Source organism: Epinephelus moara, chromosome 2, assembly GCF_006386435.1.
Source record: "Epinephelus moara isolate mb chromosome 2, YSFRI_EMoa_1.0, whole genome shotgun sequence".
NCBI lineage: Eukaryota > Metazoa > Chordata > Actinopteri > Perciformes > Serranidae > Epinephelus > Epinephelus moara.
Window position 1 is genome coordinate 34033525 of NC_065507.1, and position 17717 is coordinate 34051241.

General features: G+C 40.1%; 2 protein-coding genes across 2 annotated transcripts; one reads left to right on the forward strand and one right to left on the reverse strand.

The window, feature by feature from the left end:
• The first annotated feature begins 4467 nt into the window (after positions 1-4467).
• Positions 4468-12023, forward strand: dcun1d5 (DCN1, defective in cullin neddylation 1, domain containing 5 (S. cerevisiae)). Its single transcript, XM_050064720.1, has 10 exons — positions 4468-4586; positions 6461-6517; positions 6683-6725; positions 6884-6983; positions 8413-8578; positions 8967-9058; positions 9261-9369; positions 9661-9765; positions 9926-10028; positions 11594-12023. The coding sequence occupies exons 4-10, from the start codon at positions 6916-6918 to the stop codon at positions 11647-11649; spliced, it is 699 nt and encodes a 232-aa protein (XP_049920677.1). The 5' UTR covers positions 4468-4586; positions 6461-6517; positions 6683-6725; positions 6884-6915; the 3' UTR covers positions 11650-12023.
• Positions 12024-12059: 36 nt separating this feature from the next.
• On the reverse strand, positions 12060-17510 carry LOC126402554 (uncharacterized). The gene is made up of 4 exons (XM_050064674.1): positions 16998-17510; positions 16035-16204; positions 14816-15206; positions 12060-13092 (listed from the first exon to the last, which is right to left on the reverse strand). The coding sequence occupies exons 2-4, from the start codon at positions 16195-16197 to the stop codon at positions 12069-12071; spliced, it is 1578 nt and encodes a 525-aa protein (XP_049920631.1). The 5' UTR covers positions 16198-16204; positions 16998-17510; the 3' UTR covers positions 12060-12068.
• Positions 17511-17717: the final 207 nt, after the last annotated feature.

Sequence of the window (17717 nt, forward strand, 5' to 3'; positions counted from 1 at the left end):
AACACTGATTTCTGACATGCTTTATTCAGTGTTTTTACTGGTTTTAACCACCTGGTCTGGTTGTTTTGTAGAGGAGGAATAGACCTCTGTGGATAAATTGGCAGCTGTTAAAAACCTCCTCAACAATGAACACTGAGGAATCCTTAATGGGAGTTCACGCTTGGCACACAGAAGAAGTTTCAGTTGGTTGAAATCTGCAAATCCTCACCGCTAGATGCCACTAAATCTTACACACCTCTTAAATCAGACATTTAAAAAATCTGAACCTTTATTCCAAAATGAGATATTTAATATAGAAAATTATACTCTCATAGAGTGATAGCTTTTGTTTTATGCATTACGGTTCAAATGAATACAGAGCAATGGAAAACTTGATCCTAAACACTCCCCATGTGACAAATCCACCAGCTTCTTTACACATTTTCATTGGCTGCAACTCTGTTTTGCTTTTGTCAGAGGTAGCTATAGGGAGTTGACAGGTGGTGTGTCCTCCAGTGGCTGAATGCTATTAAAAACATATTTGTACATGTTAAAGCAACTGAAATACTGTTGTCACACCAGCATTGGCACAGTGTGGATTTTCACACCCACTGAGTTGCATCACTGCGTTCTTGCTGCTGCTGCTGCTGCTTATACTGTACATTTAACATATTTTAGGTTTTAAAAAATTCCCATAGCAGCTCCCCACGTGTTCAGGGTGAATACAGGGTCTGCTGCACAAACGATCGTACAGTGAGTTAGAAAGGAACAGAGCTGCTATGTCAAAACAAGATTATCAGTTGCACTGAGATCAGAAGAGCGCTTTACTCTGCAAGCGTGCATGTCAAAAACACTGCATTTGAAAAATCTGAAAAATGAGGCTTCATCCATTTCAAATCATTTGTCACCAATGTACTGCTATGATTTAACTAGGTTATATTTTATAAGAGTATGTTGCTCTGCTCTGATGTTGGATTTCCTGTTGAACTGAGCATGAGCTCATGTGAGCAGAAAGGAAGAGAAGAGACAACAGTGAATGCTTAGAAATGATTTTTTTTTTTTTTTTAATATTTATTCTATATTTATGATGAATGTTACTTTCTCTGTCACTTGAAATGGTTTTTGTTTTCCATGGTTTGCTTTTGGAAAGATGTTTTCTTGGTGTACATTCATAGAGCTAACAGTATTTTTCTACCGCAACTCTCTCCTCTGTTTCACATTAAGAAAAAGATACAACATTTTAGCCTCATTTAATTCACTCTCCACTTTAAAGAATTTAATCATACCTGAGGTTTGTCCAAATCCTGAGGTTGCTGTTCACCATCTCTGACTACAAGACCAGGATGTTGGCAATAATCACATTTACATTTCACACACTTAAAAGCCAAAAGAGGTGTCTTGGTATTATGGTTTTCTGAATGCAGTGAGGCTTTTTTTTATTTTTTAAATGTCTGCCTTGTTGAACCTGAGATGAAATTAACCCCCCATGTCAGTCCCATTATGCAGATTTATCCTCTATGCACAGATCTGGCTCAGTTATTTTTTTTGCAGATGACTTCCGGTTTTTAAACTTCCAAACATCCTCCAGTGAGTGCAGTGAATTGAGTCCCAGTAAATTGGGACTTTTTGAATGTCAAAAGTCCATTCTTTTTTTCTGTGATCAACAAATTACTTAACAGCTTTAACGCAGTGAGCTCCACTCATTCGGTCCCCTCCAACTAATTTAAAGAAACGCGAAAAAATAATTTGTGTATATACTCTCTCATCCACCTCAAACAATGACTGATATGCTGCAGGTGATGCATCTTGTACTCTTCTTCAGAAAAACTGTCAGAACACAGTATGTGCGAGTCTGAGCCGACTGCAGAGCTTTCAGACCGGAGCTTTAAACAAACTACACAGAAAATATATTTTAACTTTCCTGTTTAAGTGTTTGCAGTGTACAAGGATGTCACTTCCCACTGTTTTTTTAAATACAGTTACTGATCTCATTTTACTGCCCTTTTCATTAGACATTTTGTATTTTCAGCCATGTTCAACAATAACTGAATGTGTTATATTTTCTCCAATCAATAATCAGTGTTAGCTGGTGAAGCTGAAACATTTCTACAGCTTTTTTTCAGTCATATGATCAGACACTTCTGGTTAAACTTCAATCAAGTTTTAAGGGTAACTTTAGTATTTTGCAGCCTGGACCCTATTTTCCCATGTTTCTGTATCAATTTACGTCCATTGAAAGTGTTTGTTCTTGCCACTGACAGGCTCAGATTGTTATTATAAGTGTCTGACAACATTATGCAAAGGAGCATGACAGAGATAGACCTTTATGTTAAAGAGTAAGATCCTTTTTGTTTTACCAGAAACAGCCTGTAATTGCCATCGCCACACTCATCAGACTCAATTTCAGTAAATATGAATGTTGTCGGGTGGCACGGTGGTGTGGTGGTTAGCACTCTCGCCTCACAGCAAGAGGGTTGCCGGTTCGATCCCGGGCGTGGGAGCCCTTCTGTGCGGAGTTTGCATGTTCTCCCCGTGTCAGCGTGGGTTCTCTCCGGGCACTCCGGCTTCCTCCCACAGTCCGAAGACATGCAGATTGGGGACTAGGTTAATTGATAACTCTAAATTGTCCATAGGTGTGACTGTGAGAGTGAATGGTTGTTTGTCTCTATATGTCAGCCCTGCGATAGTCTGGCGACCTGTCCAGGGTGTACCCTGCCTCTCGCCCGATGTCAGCTGGGATAGGCTCCAGCCCCCCCGTGACCCTCAAGAGGATGAAGCGGTTAGAAGATGAATGTTGTCCTTCATTTAAAGTCGACAGAAACAAAATAAAACTAAAAAAAAGTCTTGATTATTCTTTGCATTGTTCCAACAATCATTAACTCTGGTTTGGTTGAGATAAACCATTAATATTCAACCAGTTAGATGTAAAAATATTTTGGCCCTATAAAATTACTATTTATTTAAATGGTGTCTGGTGGGTTTGGCAATGGCAATGGTGATGGTGATGGCGGGGCTGTTTCTGGTTAAACAAAAAGGATCCTTCTCTTTGACAAAAAGGTCTATCACTGTAGGAGTCATTTCCATAATGTTGTCAGATACTTATGACCTATCAGTGGCAAAAACAAGTACTCTTAGTGAACATAAATTAACAGTGCTCAAGTGACCGCAGGGATTACATTGCACCTGGTTTTGCTTGCTCACTACTAGACAATGTCCAAAAATGTTGTCTCCATTTGTCCCTTAGACACACAAATACCAAAGTTACCCTTCAAAGAAGTTGAAAGTGGGTTTTGGTTACCATAATTGCTGTGTTTTTCTCGTTAGATACCCAGTACCCACCCATCAGCCCGGCCTGCACAGGTGGGCAGACTTACCTGTAGCCTTGCATAATGACAAAACTTGAACTAAACACAATCAGTCACAGCCTAAACCAGCTGAATGTTTGCCACTACATCAAGTAAAGACATTAAACGTTGTGTCATTGGAGAGTGGGAGGAGAGTGGTTTCAACTACTTTCATGTGCAGCATTGTTTTGCTTGTTTAAAATATTTTTTAAAGTTGAATAATGTATTTCCTGGCAAAATAAAGCTGTAAACAACTGTAAAGATAGAGATTTCTGTTTTTCTTCGCTTCCAGACCCAAGTCAAAGACTTTAGATTTGTTTCAAGGAGGCTTTCTTTCCAGTGAAACAAGTTACTTTGTATGATTTGTATGGTCAACTATAGGGACAACTTTCAATCGAAGGATACGTTTTAAAATGGATTAACTCATTTATGATGGCAGGAGGGTCATGCATTTTCTGCCAGTCACTCAAGGAGGCTCAAGGAAAAATACTGTTCCTTCAGGGAGGGTCTAAATAAAAAATAAAAACAAAAGTCACACCCAAGCCACCATAGGATGATGTCCATAGGATAGATAAAACATGATAAAATGTCCTCTTGGGTGCCCCTCCAGGGAAGAAAATAACATGATGTAATGAAGTAAGCATGCCATCCAGGGTGCCTTTGAAATAAGAAAATGTGTTGCAATGCCATATAGACTGCCATCCATGCCAAAATCATTTCTAAGAGCTGGAGTCCCACTGCGTGTGGTGCCCTTTTAATTTGTTTGGCCCTGCACGCTCTGAGTCCACCATTGTTCCTAAAAGACAATTTACATGACAGTGATAAGAGAAAGTAAACTGTGTGTCACATTGAGTGGGTTTTTATTGGTCAGTGTGTTCAGGCCTGTGAACAACACGTGAGAGCTTCATGTGAATGCCATAAATAAAGGATTGTTTCTTTAAAAAGAGGTCGGTTTCACCTTTTTCGGTCCCGAAGGGTGGACATTATATTTAGCCGTTTTCCCTCGCATGATTCACTAAAGGCTAAAATGATGTATTTTATCAAAATTCGATCACAAATATTTATGAATTTTTAATCGTTTGTAAATCAAACAAAAAGCAAAACAACAAGTGAATGCAAAGACTTTCCTACACCCCCTCTCCCCCCCATAAAGCGGTGGTATCGTCCATTTCCCCGGAAACACCGGCGATAGCAGCAGAACAGGAGCCCGGCGTAGCATAAGTAGCAGGTGGGACTGAATTATCAGCCAAAGTGCAAAAAAGGGTAAGTGTTTGGAAATATTTAAATAGCTCACGTTAGTGTCGCATATTAAAACAAATAACTGTAATGTACTACGTTTTTTAACCGGTGGATTTGATGAGCCTTTGACGCGTGTGTTTACAAATTAGCTTACGTTAGCAGTGTAACGTTAGCTCAACAACCGCGGTGCTTTGGTAGCTAGCAAACAAAAGAAGTATCCTCGAAGCGAAGGCGGAATCCCAGAAGAATTTAAAATTAAAACTGTGTGTTTTATGTTGTATTTAAAGTTTCCGTGGTGTTTAATCGACAACCACATGCGAGATTTGGTCCCGATCTGTAACATTAGTCATCCTTAGCTCATTAGCCGTGTTAGCATCAACGTTCGCATCAAAGGAAGCGTCCAAACGACGTCATATATGTTTAATGGTAATTTACAGCTGCCAGACTCCTCAAAGTTTTATATTCACTTTATGTATGTGATAATCTTTTTGTCCGCTGTCGTGTGGTAAAAAATGGTCGGCATAATCTCAACCTCTTCATTTTTATTTATATTTCATCTCTATATTATGTGTCTATTTACTGAACCCTATGGCCCCATATTATATGTGATATTTTATTCAGTGTTTTGTTGCTGCACCATACGACACATTATATCTTAAACTAATTTATCCTATATACTATGTTATATTGTTTTACTTTACTATGTATTGTGTTATACAATACGTTGTCAATACACTTGACCTTTATAGTAGTTCTCGAATCTTTTACCACAGTAAAATTAGCGATACTACAGTGTAGAAAAACTTTGTCGCAGGTCAAAGTCCTGCATTCACCATCTTACTTTAATAAAGGTACAAAAGTATCAGCATACATTCCTAAAGTATCACAAGTAACATTACTCATTATGTCAGAATGGCCCATTTCAGAAGAATATTATTGAATATTATTGATGCAGTAATATATTGAGCTCATTTTATTATTTCATATATCTTTTATATATATACCTGCTGCTCATTTTGGATACTTTATGTGCTGCCATGTGGCTTAAGCTATAATAATACATGATAGTTTATGATTAATCTGAATCTATAAAGTAATTAGACACTGTGGCTTTAAAATAAATGTTGTGGAGTAAAAAGGACAATATTTACCCAGTGATGCAGTCCTCGGATTTACTCATTAGGCCTGTAAGAGAGAGGACAAGATGAACTGACCACAGGATGTTTTTTCAAAAACATTTTACCTATTTTTCAACATTACTCAGATAGTAAAAATGCTGGCAATCGTGGAATCATGAGTTAATATGAAATGTACTTGTAATATTACAATTATTAGTATTAATTTAACAAAACATTGGTGTTTTCTGTCTGTATGCCCACTAATGCTCTTGAGGCTGAGTTGGATCAAATTCTTGCAGTCAGGTCCCCAAATCTTGTGGAAAGCCTGAAACCAGAAAGGCGGAAAATGATGTGCCTGAAATGAGATGTTCAAAATCATATGACCATATGTTGGCATATGCATGCTTTTGGCCATATAGTGCACTGAATGGGCAAACAGGCATGTGATAAGTAGTTTGGCAGCAGACATGCATTTTCCTCTCAATCTTCAAGATTCATTCATGTTAAAACACTAAAAATGTTTTTAATTCTTAATACATTTATGGTGGTGCTGATCTGCTTTTGTAAACACTGTAAGGTTTTGTCTGACAAGTTGGAGCCAATTCACAATGTTTAGATTGTGCCCAAGTTATGTCAGTTATGTTTTGTCCACAGTTTTCCTCTAGGTTTTAATAATAATGAAAGTTGAAGAAAAAAAATAACTAATTTCTTGTGTGTATGTTGAACATCCTCTGAATATTAATGATATCTTGCTTGTGTTGATTATGTGTCCACTCTTAGAATCATCCACACCGCCTGGCAGTCATCAATACAACATCCGTAACGCTGGACAAGCTTGTAAGTAGTCTTGTTTATTTCTTAAATGTAGAAGGTAAAGCTTTTGCAGTCCAACATTTATACACTCATGATAGCTCTTAATCTCTTGCCTCTGAGTAGATTAATGATTATCAAAGTGTGGTGCAGAAACCTTTTTACCTGAGATTTTGGTTTCTTTTATTCTAGAATCCCTTAGATTTGAATGGACAAGGCAGTCAGAAGTACACAGGTATGAACTTTATTGTGCACATTCATCCTTAAATATAGAGGATTGATTACTGGCCTGTATTGTCAAATAGAGGTGTGTGTGTGGGTGGATGTAGGCTGGATGCCTCATGTCAATACCCCCTGACAACATGTGACTTTTTTTATTTTTCTTATGTGTAGCCCAGCTAGTGAAGCCCATTAAAGGTTCAGTGATGCCGGTAAAGAAGAAGAGGAAGCACCCTGATGCAGATGACCATGAGCACAAGTGTAAAATCACAAGGTAAACAGACACAAAGTTAGAGTATGCATGAACACGTGTGCCTGTCCCCTCTGATTATCTATCTGGAGGGCATGAAATCTCCCTCATGTTTAATTGTTTTAGTAGCTTGATTCTCCAAATGAATTTTTTTCCTTTAGGGTGTATTGCTCAGTTTGGGTCCTTGGTGTGTTTTGCGGCATGTTGATCCAACCCCTAATGACTAGCTAGTGATTCAGAGGCTCTCTGTTGGCGAGGACATTAACTGGCTGAACGCTGCAGAAGCCTGAAAGGGGACTGGCAGGGTTGTCTTTCAACTGGCAGGAGACTTACTGAACCCCTTACCTTCTCATTTTCCTCTGGTGTGTGGTGAGTAGAAAAGCATGGGTGTTGGTGTTGCAGTTAGATAACAACTTCAAGAAAATACATCTGTGTGTGTTCTGCTCACTTGGGAAATGCAGCACTCAGCACATACTTGTCCTGTTAATCAGCGCTGCCTCAGTCCACACAGGAGGAGGACTGTAGGAGAGAAGTGTTGCTGCAGCTTATCTATCCTCATGGATATAAAATGTGGGGGTGGGGGGTCAGATGTATTGCAGGACTGTTGTATTAGACTTCATATATTCTGAGAGCCTGTCAGACACACAATGTACTACATCAATGTTATAGTTATTTCACATGTCTGAATAATTGCCTGAATGTAAAAGTCAGGTTAAAATAACTTTGTCTGAAGATAACAAAATGGAGATTTATTGATCTGGTATTGTGCTTAACTTTAGTGGATCATAACATATTGAGTATGTAAATAAAATGAAGATGCACTGCTTTAAATTGAGACCAAACTTTTCTATGGATGTCAGTTTTTAAGCCATGGTGAAGGCCACAATGTGGCCTGCAACCGACAGTAAGGCTCGTTGTTTTTCTGGAAAACCTACGGCCCCTACTGGCCATTTGAGAGGAGTGAGGATTCAGCAGTTAATGACGACATAAAACAGATAATGAAATGCATTTTTTTTTAACAATTGTGAAAGCACTGCAACCACAAAAGTTCCTTGAGCAGACAGTCATACATGTGCACACAAAATATTAGGCTGATTTGTCCAGTAGTTTGCGAGATAAGCTGCAGACAGATGGATCCTCATACACAAACACAAATAACATGACAAAATGCATGATCCCTCCAGGGTTACGCCTGGCAGAGATAAGTGATATTTTGGGATTGACATATATCACAATATAGCTAATGAATGCATAATCACTTTTAAAAGTTTAAAATGATTTTGAAAGCAAAGAATTACCTCCCACTGTTATGTATTGCTTAGATCCAACTCATAAAATGTGTAAAACAAACCTTTTAAATTGGAGCTTACTCAGAATCAGTCTCTTGGACATCAGAAATGAGTGTTTATTTCTTTGCATAATTTTGAATCTAAGGCTTTGGTCTATGTTGTAGCTTCACCCGCCCTCAGATCCGCGGTGCCAGGCCAATCAGTGCTGAGAGGCTGTTCTCCATTAAGAAGTGCCTGGCCTGGTTCCAAGAGTACGCTGGCCCAGACAAGGTGGTCGGTCCCGAGGCCATGGAGAAGTTTTGTAAAGACATCGGTGTGGAACCAGAGAATGTGAGTTCATCCTACTTCTCTCTGACCTGACCCTGTGTTCATCATGTGTCCCAGGGTCATATCTAGGAATCATGCTGAGAGTTAAGATGCTGTTTTAAAACATGAAGAGCTGCAAAGTAGAAAATATGATGAACCTCCATTTTACTGCCTTTGGAAAGATAGTGTCCATTTTACAATGTAGGGAAACTTCCTGTAGACGACAGTACACAGTGTGATGATAGAGGGGATAAAGATCCTGTGTTCATGCACCAATGTTCATGTAAATTTTAGCAAAGATTAAACTCATGGCCTCTCTCTCTCTCTCTCTCTCTCTCTCTCTCTCTCTCTCTCTCTCTCTCTCTCTCTCTCACTCTCACTCTCACTCTCACTCTCTCTCTCACACACACAGATTATCATGTTAGTTATAGCCTGGCATCTAGAAGCAGCAAGTATGGGGTTCTTCACAAAAGAGGAGTGGCTCAGGGGAATGACATTATTACAGTAAGTAACTTTTCATGTGCTTAAAGTTAATGTTTCAGATTAGACTTTCTCCTGTTCTTAAGACCTACATTTAGGGTTTTTTTTTGTCTCTTTTATACCCTTTTGTCTGCTGACACATCACAGCCTTAAGTTGTCAGTAGACCTGTATGTTGAACTGTGACTGTGTGTTTGTTTTACATGTGGTTCTTCACCTTTTTTGCAGGTGTGACTGCACAGAGAGGTTACAGAGCAAACTGGATTACCTGCGCAGCCAGCTCAACGACTCTGCAGTCTTCAAAAATATCTACAGATACGCCTTTGACTTTGCTCGAGTGAGTTTGTTTGTTTAAAGAACAACTTAACAACCCCTGAAAATCTTGTTTTTGCTGTCTACCAGTGGTTTAACTTTCTCCCCTCTCACCTGCATTGATGTGCAGGTGTTTTCCAGGTTGGAGAAAGAGTTGAGATTTTAGTGCAATGTGTGTGAAGCTTTGTTTTCAAATAGATAAATTAAATATTACCTGAGAGCTCTGCGGAAAAGCGACCATCAGCAGGAGTCTGACATTGTCACAACAATTCTGTCACTCATTGTTGTTGTATTTCTGCCTTTGTCTTGTCATCAGGATAAGGACCAGAGGAGTTTGGACATGGACACAGCTAAATCCATGCTGGCTTTACTGTTGGGGAGAACATGGCCACTCTTCCCAGTCTTCCGCCAGTTCCTGGAGGTAAATCTTTTCTCTCTCACTTATTTGTATTGGTCAGAGTAATGTTGCAATAATTAGTTTAGTTAAGAAACCTTGTACAAAGACTGTAGCTGTCTGTGACACCAGTAGTATTTTATCTTTGCAAAATAACTCAGCCTTCCCCCACTCATCCCTCCCACAGCAGTCCAAATACAAAGGTATGAATAAGGACCAGTGGTATAACGTTCTGGAGTTCAGCAGGACCATCAACACAGACCTCAGTAACTACGATGAAGATGGAGCATGTGAGTATACGAGCAGCATACAACAATACTGACGCTTTAATCACACAAGAAAATGCAGGGTTTCCCACACATTGATTTATTTGTGGGGGTTTGCCACAATAATAACAATAACAACAGCTGCCACCATGTATTGATTTTTTTTTTTTTTGTTAAAATATGCCTTTTATAGCCATAGCTGGATGCTTTATGTTTTCGGGTTGTCCGTCTGTCCGTCTCATTCTTGTGAATGTGATATCTTAAGTTTTCTGCTGCTACTGTTTGTTGTGGCTATTTTCACAGTTGGATGCAGAGAGGAAATCTCTGTCTGTGTTGCATGTCATTCAGCAGAGCACGAGTTATATGACACTGCATGACGCAACACAGCTAATATGATAGCTTCCTCCATTTAGACCCTCTGGTTCTCTCCATGGCCTCAAAGGTCAGGACATCAACGACAGTTTACTGTGGAAGCCCATTTCTGCCAATGTGATGAAAAAATTTTTTTCTCGAAATAATGACTTGATATCTCAAAATAGTGATTATTTAAAGATACTAAGTCGTTATTATCAAAAGTTTGTCATTATAATGATTTGGGCCCCAATCAGACAGAGCATGTTTTAGTAGCCTCAAGCAGCTTTTTCTGATGGGTTTCAATAACAGTGAAGCGCTTTGCTCGCTGCTTTTGGATTACAGAGCACCTTGCATTTTTCTGCTCTATGCCCCACATGTTTTTGTAGGAGTGCCCTGAACACCTGGAGATAAAAAACACCAAAAACTTCAACTCAAAAGAAAAAGCGCCCGACATCATTGGCATTTCTTTCCCATTGTCCAATCAAAATAATCTAGAGGTGGGGCCTTCTATGGTGGTGGCGATGACAGCAAGTTGAGGCGTACTTGGTTTGTGTTGGCTCACTTTCAGTGTCACTCTAGACAAGATATATCTGAAGCCTTGACTACCTTATAATCTTTTACCAGCTGTAACTAGGCCTGACAATTGACAGCAGCCTGTCAAACTGTCCCTGACTCATTGTAAAATAAGCCTTGAACTGACCATCATCCAGGTGAAGCTCCGAGACCAGCAGACTTCTGCAAAAATGACACTGCACTGCTCCTTGGGTTTTGTGCTCTGTCTGACAGGATCCCTTTTTTTTTTTTTTTTCCCCCATCACATTGGCAAAAATGGGCTTCCAAAATTGCCAGACCTTACTTCAGTAAAAAAACATAATTGCAAAACAGACTTAAGTGCTAAAATATCAGAACTGTTGTGGGTTGATTTTTCTAAGTCATTTATCAACCAAGATTTAAAGCATTTGTTGGTATAATTTTCCTAAATGTCTCCAACTTTCCTAAATAAATTCTGTACAAGTGGAAAACATTCATATTTAGAGACTATTTTATGTTGTGTTCAAGTGCTGTCAGAATAAATGAGATTAATAACTGAATGAAAATGGGGGAAAAACTGATTTTATAGTACAGTGATGTGACGAATCACTTAAACCATAATAGTGATTATCAGATTGAGCAGCCAACGAAAAAGTGCGGGATCTATTTTAATAATATTTATCTCCTTGTTGTTTTGTCTGCAGGGCCAGTGCTGCTAGATGAGTTTGTGGAATGGCAGAAAGCTTGGTCGAGATCGTAGCAGACGACGTCACAACACCAAAAAGAGAGAGAGAAAACAAAACACAAGAGGAATCTATATCGTTCAATAACAAGGAGAAACTGCAGTTTCGGATCCCAAAAACACAACAGACTTTAACAGTTCACACACACAAATATGGACTACAGAATCACTTGCATCGTCGGCCAGCCGTGGTCAAGAGGCCTTTCTCTCACTTAGTAGACTTTTTATAGTGTTAATTTGGAGAAAAGAAAATGTTCTTAACATAAGAAAGCAAAAAAGTAAGCTGAGAGAAGAGCTGTGGAATTTATGTTTTCTTGATAATTATTTTTCCCATTTTGTGTCTTGTTTATAGATGTTTTCACAATAATAAAAAGGAAATGGAAGTATGACAAGCTGCCTCCTAATAATTAGGATGTCATCATGGCATCTGCCCTCTGTTATATCTCCATGTGGAAGTGTGGTTTCTCCTCTCTCTCCTCCCTCCCTGTCTCTCTCGTGTCCAGCGGCCCTGCAGAGGCAGCGGCCATGATGGCGTTGAGGCGTGTCAAAGAGAGGGAGCGCTGTTTGAGCCTGGGGGCAGGCCCCGGCGCATCAGGGGCAGGGTCTGGAAGGTGACCATATCGCTGGCCGTCTTCGTCGTACTGGTACAGGCGAATGACGCGTCTGCGACGGCTCAGGGAGGACGATGGTTCTCGTTCCATGATGCCATTTTTCATTGTGTCCTCCTGGTTTTTACTGCCTGTCTCGTCGTCTTCGCTGCAAATGTCTGTCTCTCCATCTTCCTTTCTCCTCTTGTGTTCACTGTCATCTACCACCTCCTCCTTCCTCTCATCTCTCTCTTCCTCTTTACCATCGGCCTTTTCCTCACTTCTTTCCCCATCCTCCTTGCTCCTGTTCTCGTGCTCACCTGTCTCCACCCCTTCCTCCTCCTGTCTCCATTCCCTCTTTTCCTCCCTGCTCCCTCTTTCATCTGTCTCCTCTCCATCCTCACTGCACTTGTCCTCATCTGTTTCTGTTTGAATACCTCCATGCTCTCCTATTTGAAAGAAACCACTAAACTTTCTCTCCTCTTCCTTCTCTGCCTCCCCATCACAGCCTTTGTTCTTTTCCTTCAGATTTCCTCCTGCCACCTCCTCCTCCTCCTCCATCCTTGACTCTTCTTCTTTCATGTGGTCACATCCCTCCAGATAAGCCATGGTTTCCTGCTCCTCCTGTCGTTTCTGCCGGAAGCTTCTCTTAGGTTTGGCGGGGGGTGATGAGGTAGTTGACGAAATCGTCGTCTCCATGCTTGCACAATTTGCAGAGTCACTGTTGTCACACACCTGCTCCATCTCAAAGGCCTGGTTGTAGTACATAGGGGGCAGGGTTGTTATGGTGACATCAGAGTCATGGTCCTGTGTGTCGGTTTGGCTTCGTTGTTGCCGTGGTGATCGCATCCTTGTAGTGACTGCTCCTAAACACCTAAAGGGAAATGGTATAGTTTACACATCTTATACTTCAGATCTCTGCTTTACAATTTTATTAATTTCTGACAGAAATGAGGATTGACTCAAAAGTTTTTTCTTGTCATAATTGACATCTAATACATGAAAGGTCTGATGTGTGGGGTTTAGTGGCATCTAGTAGTTGGGGTTGCAGATTTCAACCATCTGAAACTTTTTCCACGTGTCAAGGGTGTAGAAGAATTGCAATGGCAGATGCATGGCACAAATGGCCCCATCTAGAGCCAGTGTTTGCTTTGCCCATTCTGGGCTACTGTAGAATAACATGGCGGACTCCCTGGAAGAGGACCTGCTCCGTATGTAGATATAAACTGCCCTTAGACTGTGTGAAAACGCAGCAAGTATTATTTTTAGGTGATTATGCACTAATAAAATATACTTATTATATTTCATTTCTGACAATAAATGTCAAATCTTACACACTGGACCTTTTAATGCCTGTTTTATGGAACACTAACAAGGTCATTATTCGTCTCCTTTTTCCTGCTCTTTGATGTTTTTAATGTAGTTTTATATTGCCAGCTTGTGGATCACAGGACGGTGATATAAAACTATGTTAAACCAGTGAAAGACAGGGAAAAGGAGATGAAATACTCCATGCTATTTCCTCTTAAAATATTTTATCGTCGGTGAACCAAAAATTTGCCAAATTGGTGTTTAAAGCCGCACTGAAGCCATCTCTCTGGTCTAGATCCCTTACTACGGCTATAATAGAGAATGCCTTGCCTTTCAAACTAACTGAGATACTACATGGCTGTTTCATAATTATTTTGTTTTCTCTGATGATTTCACTCTTTTTGGTTTCCTTTGGTGTGAAATAGATTGCTGCAAAGATCACGTTTTTTCGTAGGTCAACCCAGCCAAGTTAACATAGCCCTGGTTCCCTTGACAAAAGGCATTAAGATTTTTCCATTTGATTTTACATTATTGCAGAAAATAAGTTTCATGGAAAACAAGTTTATGATACTTACATGTTTTGTTCAGCAAGATAATCTTCACAAATTAACACCACCTTTATGATTTTTGAAGTGTAAATGCAATTGCCAGAAGTAAAAAGCTAATGTTAGGCTATAAACTTACACCACTGTGGCATGACTTAGCATTGCCGCCACCACAATATAGCTTTAACGCTATGCTCAGTACGATAGCCACTTGTTAGCAACCACCTTTTTTAAGATGCATAAATTTGGGTGGGGCATTTACTGACATTTTATTTTATGTCAGAGAGCAAAACCTGAAAGTCTTGTTTCAGCTGATTGATGTTCTGTTCTGTTCTTTGGTATATTCAGCCAGTGAAAATCAAGAATATATTTATCAAAACACTAACTTAATATCATGTAGAATGTTTAGTATGACTTGCATGAAGTTGTTTTTTGTGCAGGACTGCAAACTCTTTATCCCATTTACTCAAATGTTAACCAACTTTGCTGCTGTGATTTGACTTTTTTCTCTTGTTTTAGTTGTTAACTGGTCTCCATTTGTTTCAGCACAATATGGAAATCAAGTAGCAGTGAGTTACGTGATCAGTCACAGTGATCATTAAGTCTTCTCTAGTACAGCTAATAGAACATCCTGTTTTGAGCTTTTATGCACAATGAATCTGCAGAATAGTTGTGTTGTCAGATTTTGTGAATCTTCTCCCAGTATGACTAAAAGCTGGGATGTTCGGGCCCTGAACGCACCTGAGAACATGAGTCCTGGTCAGAGCTCCAACACTGAACCCCACCACAAAGGTCAGCAGCACTGATGCTGCCACAGCTCCTGCAAACTGCCCATTGGAAGCTCCTGCCTGCCTCTCTTCCACAGACCCAGCATCCCTCTTGAACCTGAACGCACCACACTGCTTGCTGTGTTCCTGGGCCACTTGATTGTTGGGACCTACATGAAGCTCATAAGACCACAGCGTGGTTCCCTCTGTATGCTGCAGGAGGCAGTAGTACAGGCCACTGTGCAGAATGCTGATGTTGGGGACCACCAGGCTCCTGTCATGGTGCATAAAGACGGGGTCCAGCTTACTGTAGAGACCAGGGGTCTGGATGTCTCCAAAGGGGGTGTGCCAGTACTGGACCACACCTACACATGAAAGGAGGAGCAATTACAGGTGAGGAGTTACAGAGAAGTTTAGTGATACATTATGTTTTTCTTACTGTAAAAAATTCCACAAGAAGACCAAAGCCAACAGTGAATGTATGTACCAACAAGTGTTGTGTACGTGTCTTTATCAAGGCTGATATATCTTCCTCTTCCCTATCACAGAGCTCCACTGTTGTTAAAGCACATCAGTGAGCTCTACTGCTGCATTGACATGTTCCTTCATTACCATGAACACACACTGTTGTAAAGTTTGACTCAGTCCTTCATACACCATCCCGCTGCCAAAAATACTCACTAGAGCGCCAAATGTGGATTCATCCGCTGATGAAAATAGTCCCAAAGAAATGTAGTATTTGTTCCTGTTTGTTTGATTAAAAACTACAGTGACCAGTTGTTTTAGGGAAATGATCAAGTCTTTTCTTAAGAAATGTAACTTCATATACGTGAGCCAAACAGATTTAAACAGGAACCAAACTGCTGATAATAGGTAACATGTTAATAACATAGGTTGTTTAGGTAAGTTGTAAAGATAATTAATTGTTGGTTTGCGTTCCTAAGTGAGAAAACATCTTACAATGTCTATCATGATTTATGTACATTCTAGTATATCTATAGGGCAAAAAAGTACCTGCTTTCATTATACGTGTCGTGCATACATTGGAGCAGAGGACAGCTTTCCTCAGGACTCCTTGTGACACAGTCGTAATGCTAAGATGATTATTCAGGTGAATATAAGTTAACTGAGTTGCTCAGGTGTGGAGGTAGGACATACTGTTGTCTCTGTTTGTGTTGATCCTCTTTACTGACCTGCGATCTTTCCGTCTCCGCATTTTAAAGTCAGCTCTGCCTCTGGGTGACCTTTGACCCTGCAGGTTGGTGCGACGGTCAGAGTGCCCTGGCCAATAGCTGCTCTTTCTGGATTCGCTGAGCCAGCCAGAAAAGCTGCGAAAGTTAACCACCTGGTTAACATTTTAAACCTGCACAGGAAATAAGAATCTGTGAAAGCTGGAGTGACAGCAGGGCTGCAGACAGTGATGGAATTTAACTTAGTACATTTACTCAGGTATGATACTTCAGTGTGGGTTTGGGTTCCAAACTAAGGTTAAAAAAATAATTTCTGTCCCAAGTCTCAGACAACAATAAGTTTCCTTTGAGGAAAACTCTCCACGGGATTCAGAAACTGTGTTGTCATGACAGGAGCCCTATGAATAAAGGGTGTAAAGTAGTGAATGTATTACAGCTATGATTGTCACAGCCTGTAATGCATTCACCTACAATAGCACGTTCTATCTGATCTCACCTCTTGCCCAAGTATGCTACAGTGAGGTGCGTCAAGGGAGCCTGGCAATAAAATCACCAAAAGTGTGTTTGGTAACACCCGATGCCCTTAGATAACACCTGACTGCGATCTGGCTGCTCTGTGCGCACAAAGCATACCACAAAGAGACAACAACAACTAAAGAAGACACAATGAAATCAAAGAGACACAAAATAACATTATCTCTGTAGATATGTAGGGCCTTTTGCATATCTGTGTCCACAGGGTCCATTGTTTTATTATTATGGTTCTGAACATATTGGTTTTCAGTATATCTGTCAGCCTGTCCTGATTTTTTTTTAAGTTAGCAACTTCTTAAACTTAGCAATAAGCCTATAACTTTACAACAGTATATTTGATCTGTGATATGACAGAAAAGAATATGAGTAATGGTCCACATATAAAAATGCAGCTGAGTATCTTGTCATGCAGTCTGTGTCGGAGATATTTACCTGTGACAGCTTCTATAATTTCCTCTAAATGCAGTCGTGTTTTCCTTTTTGTGTGAGAACACACATCGCACATCGTCTGATGGACCTGTTGGTGTTACAGTCTCCTCTGTGACAGTGTAAAGTGCAGTTTCTCACATGACACTAGGGATGCCTTCTCCTGTGATGATGTTAAAGATTAATAGCATCACAGAGGCAGTGGAATCCTTTTATAAAACCACCTGCTGTGTTTACAACAGCAGTTCTCAACCTAAACTCCCTGAACAGTGAAGTCTGGAGAGGAAGGACAGCTTTATCACATTGATATGCTGCTGTCCTTCTCTGGTAAAGTGCCATTAAGTAATTGAAAGCATTTCTTGTGCTCTACTGGCAACAAGTAGGAACTGTAAAAACATCGGCCTCATTTCCATTTCAGTAAGCACGTTCTGCCAAATATTGGACAAGTTAAAACTTTGGCCTGATGATGGCACTAGATGAAAAGGCAGCAGGTTAACAAAGACAAGAATGTTTGAACCAATATCATGGCAACAGTTATGAAGCATTTCACTTAAAGGTACATGTCATTTTTTTTATCAGTATAAGTCTTTGTTTTATTGCCAGTGGGTGTACAGGTTGTAATGTAACTTGACTTTCTCAGTTGTCTGCAACAGCCTGTGGACTGACTTCTGTGTAAAGGACTAGACTGGCACCACAACACAGAGTGTGACAGGGACAGACCTTGAA

Excerpts from the sequence above, each read along its gene's own strand:
- dcun1d5 (XM_050064720.1), top strand. The coding sequence starts at position 6,916 with ATGCCGGTAAAGAAGAAGAGGAAGCACCCTGATGCAGATGACCATGAG. Across the intron at positions 9,370-9,660 it reads ACGCCTTTGACTTTGCTCGA|GATAAGGACCAGAGGAGTTT; the intron begins GTGAGTTTGTTT and ends TCTTGTCATCAG. Across the intron at positions 10,029-11,593 it reads CTACGATGAAGATGGAGCAT|GGCCAGTGCTGCTAGATGAG; the intron begins GTGAGTATACGA and ends TTTTGTCTGCAG.
- LOC126402554 (XM_050064674.1), bottom strand. The coding sequence starts at position 16,197 with ATGTTAACCAGGTGGTTAACTTTCGCAGCTTTTCTGGCTGGCTCAGCG. Across the intron at positions 15,207-16,034 it reads CGGAGACGGAAAGATCGCAG|GTGTGGTCCAGTACTGGCAC; the intron begins GTCAGTAAAGAG and ends TTTCATGTGTAG. Across the intron at positions 13,093-14,815 it reads ACCAGGACTCATGTTCTCAG|GTGTTTAGGAGCAGTCACTA; the intron begins GTGCGTTCAGGG and ends ATTTCCCTTTAG.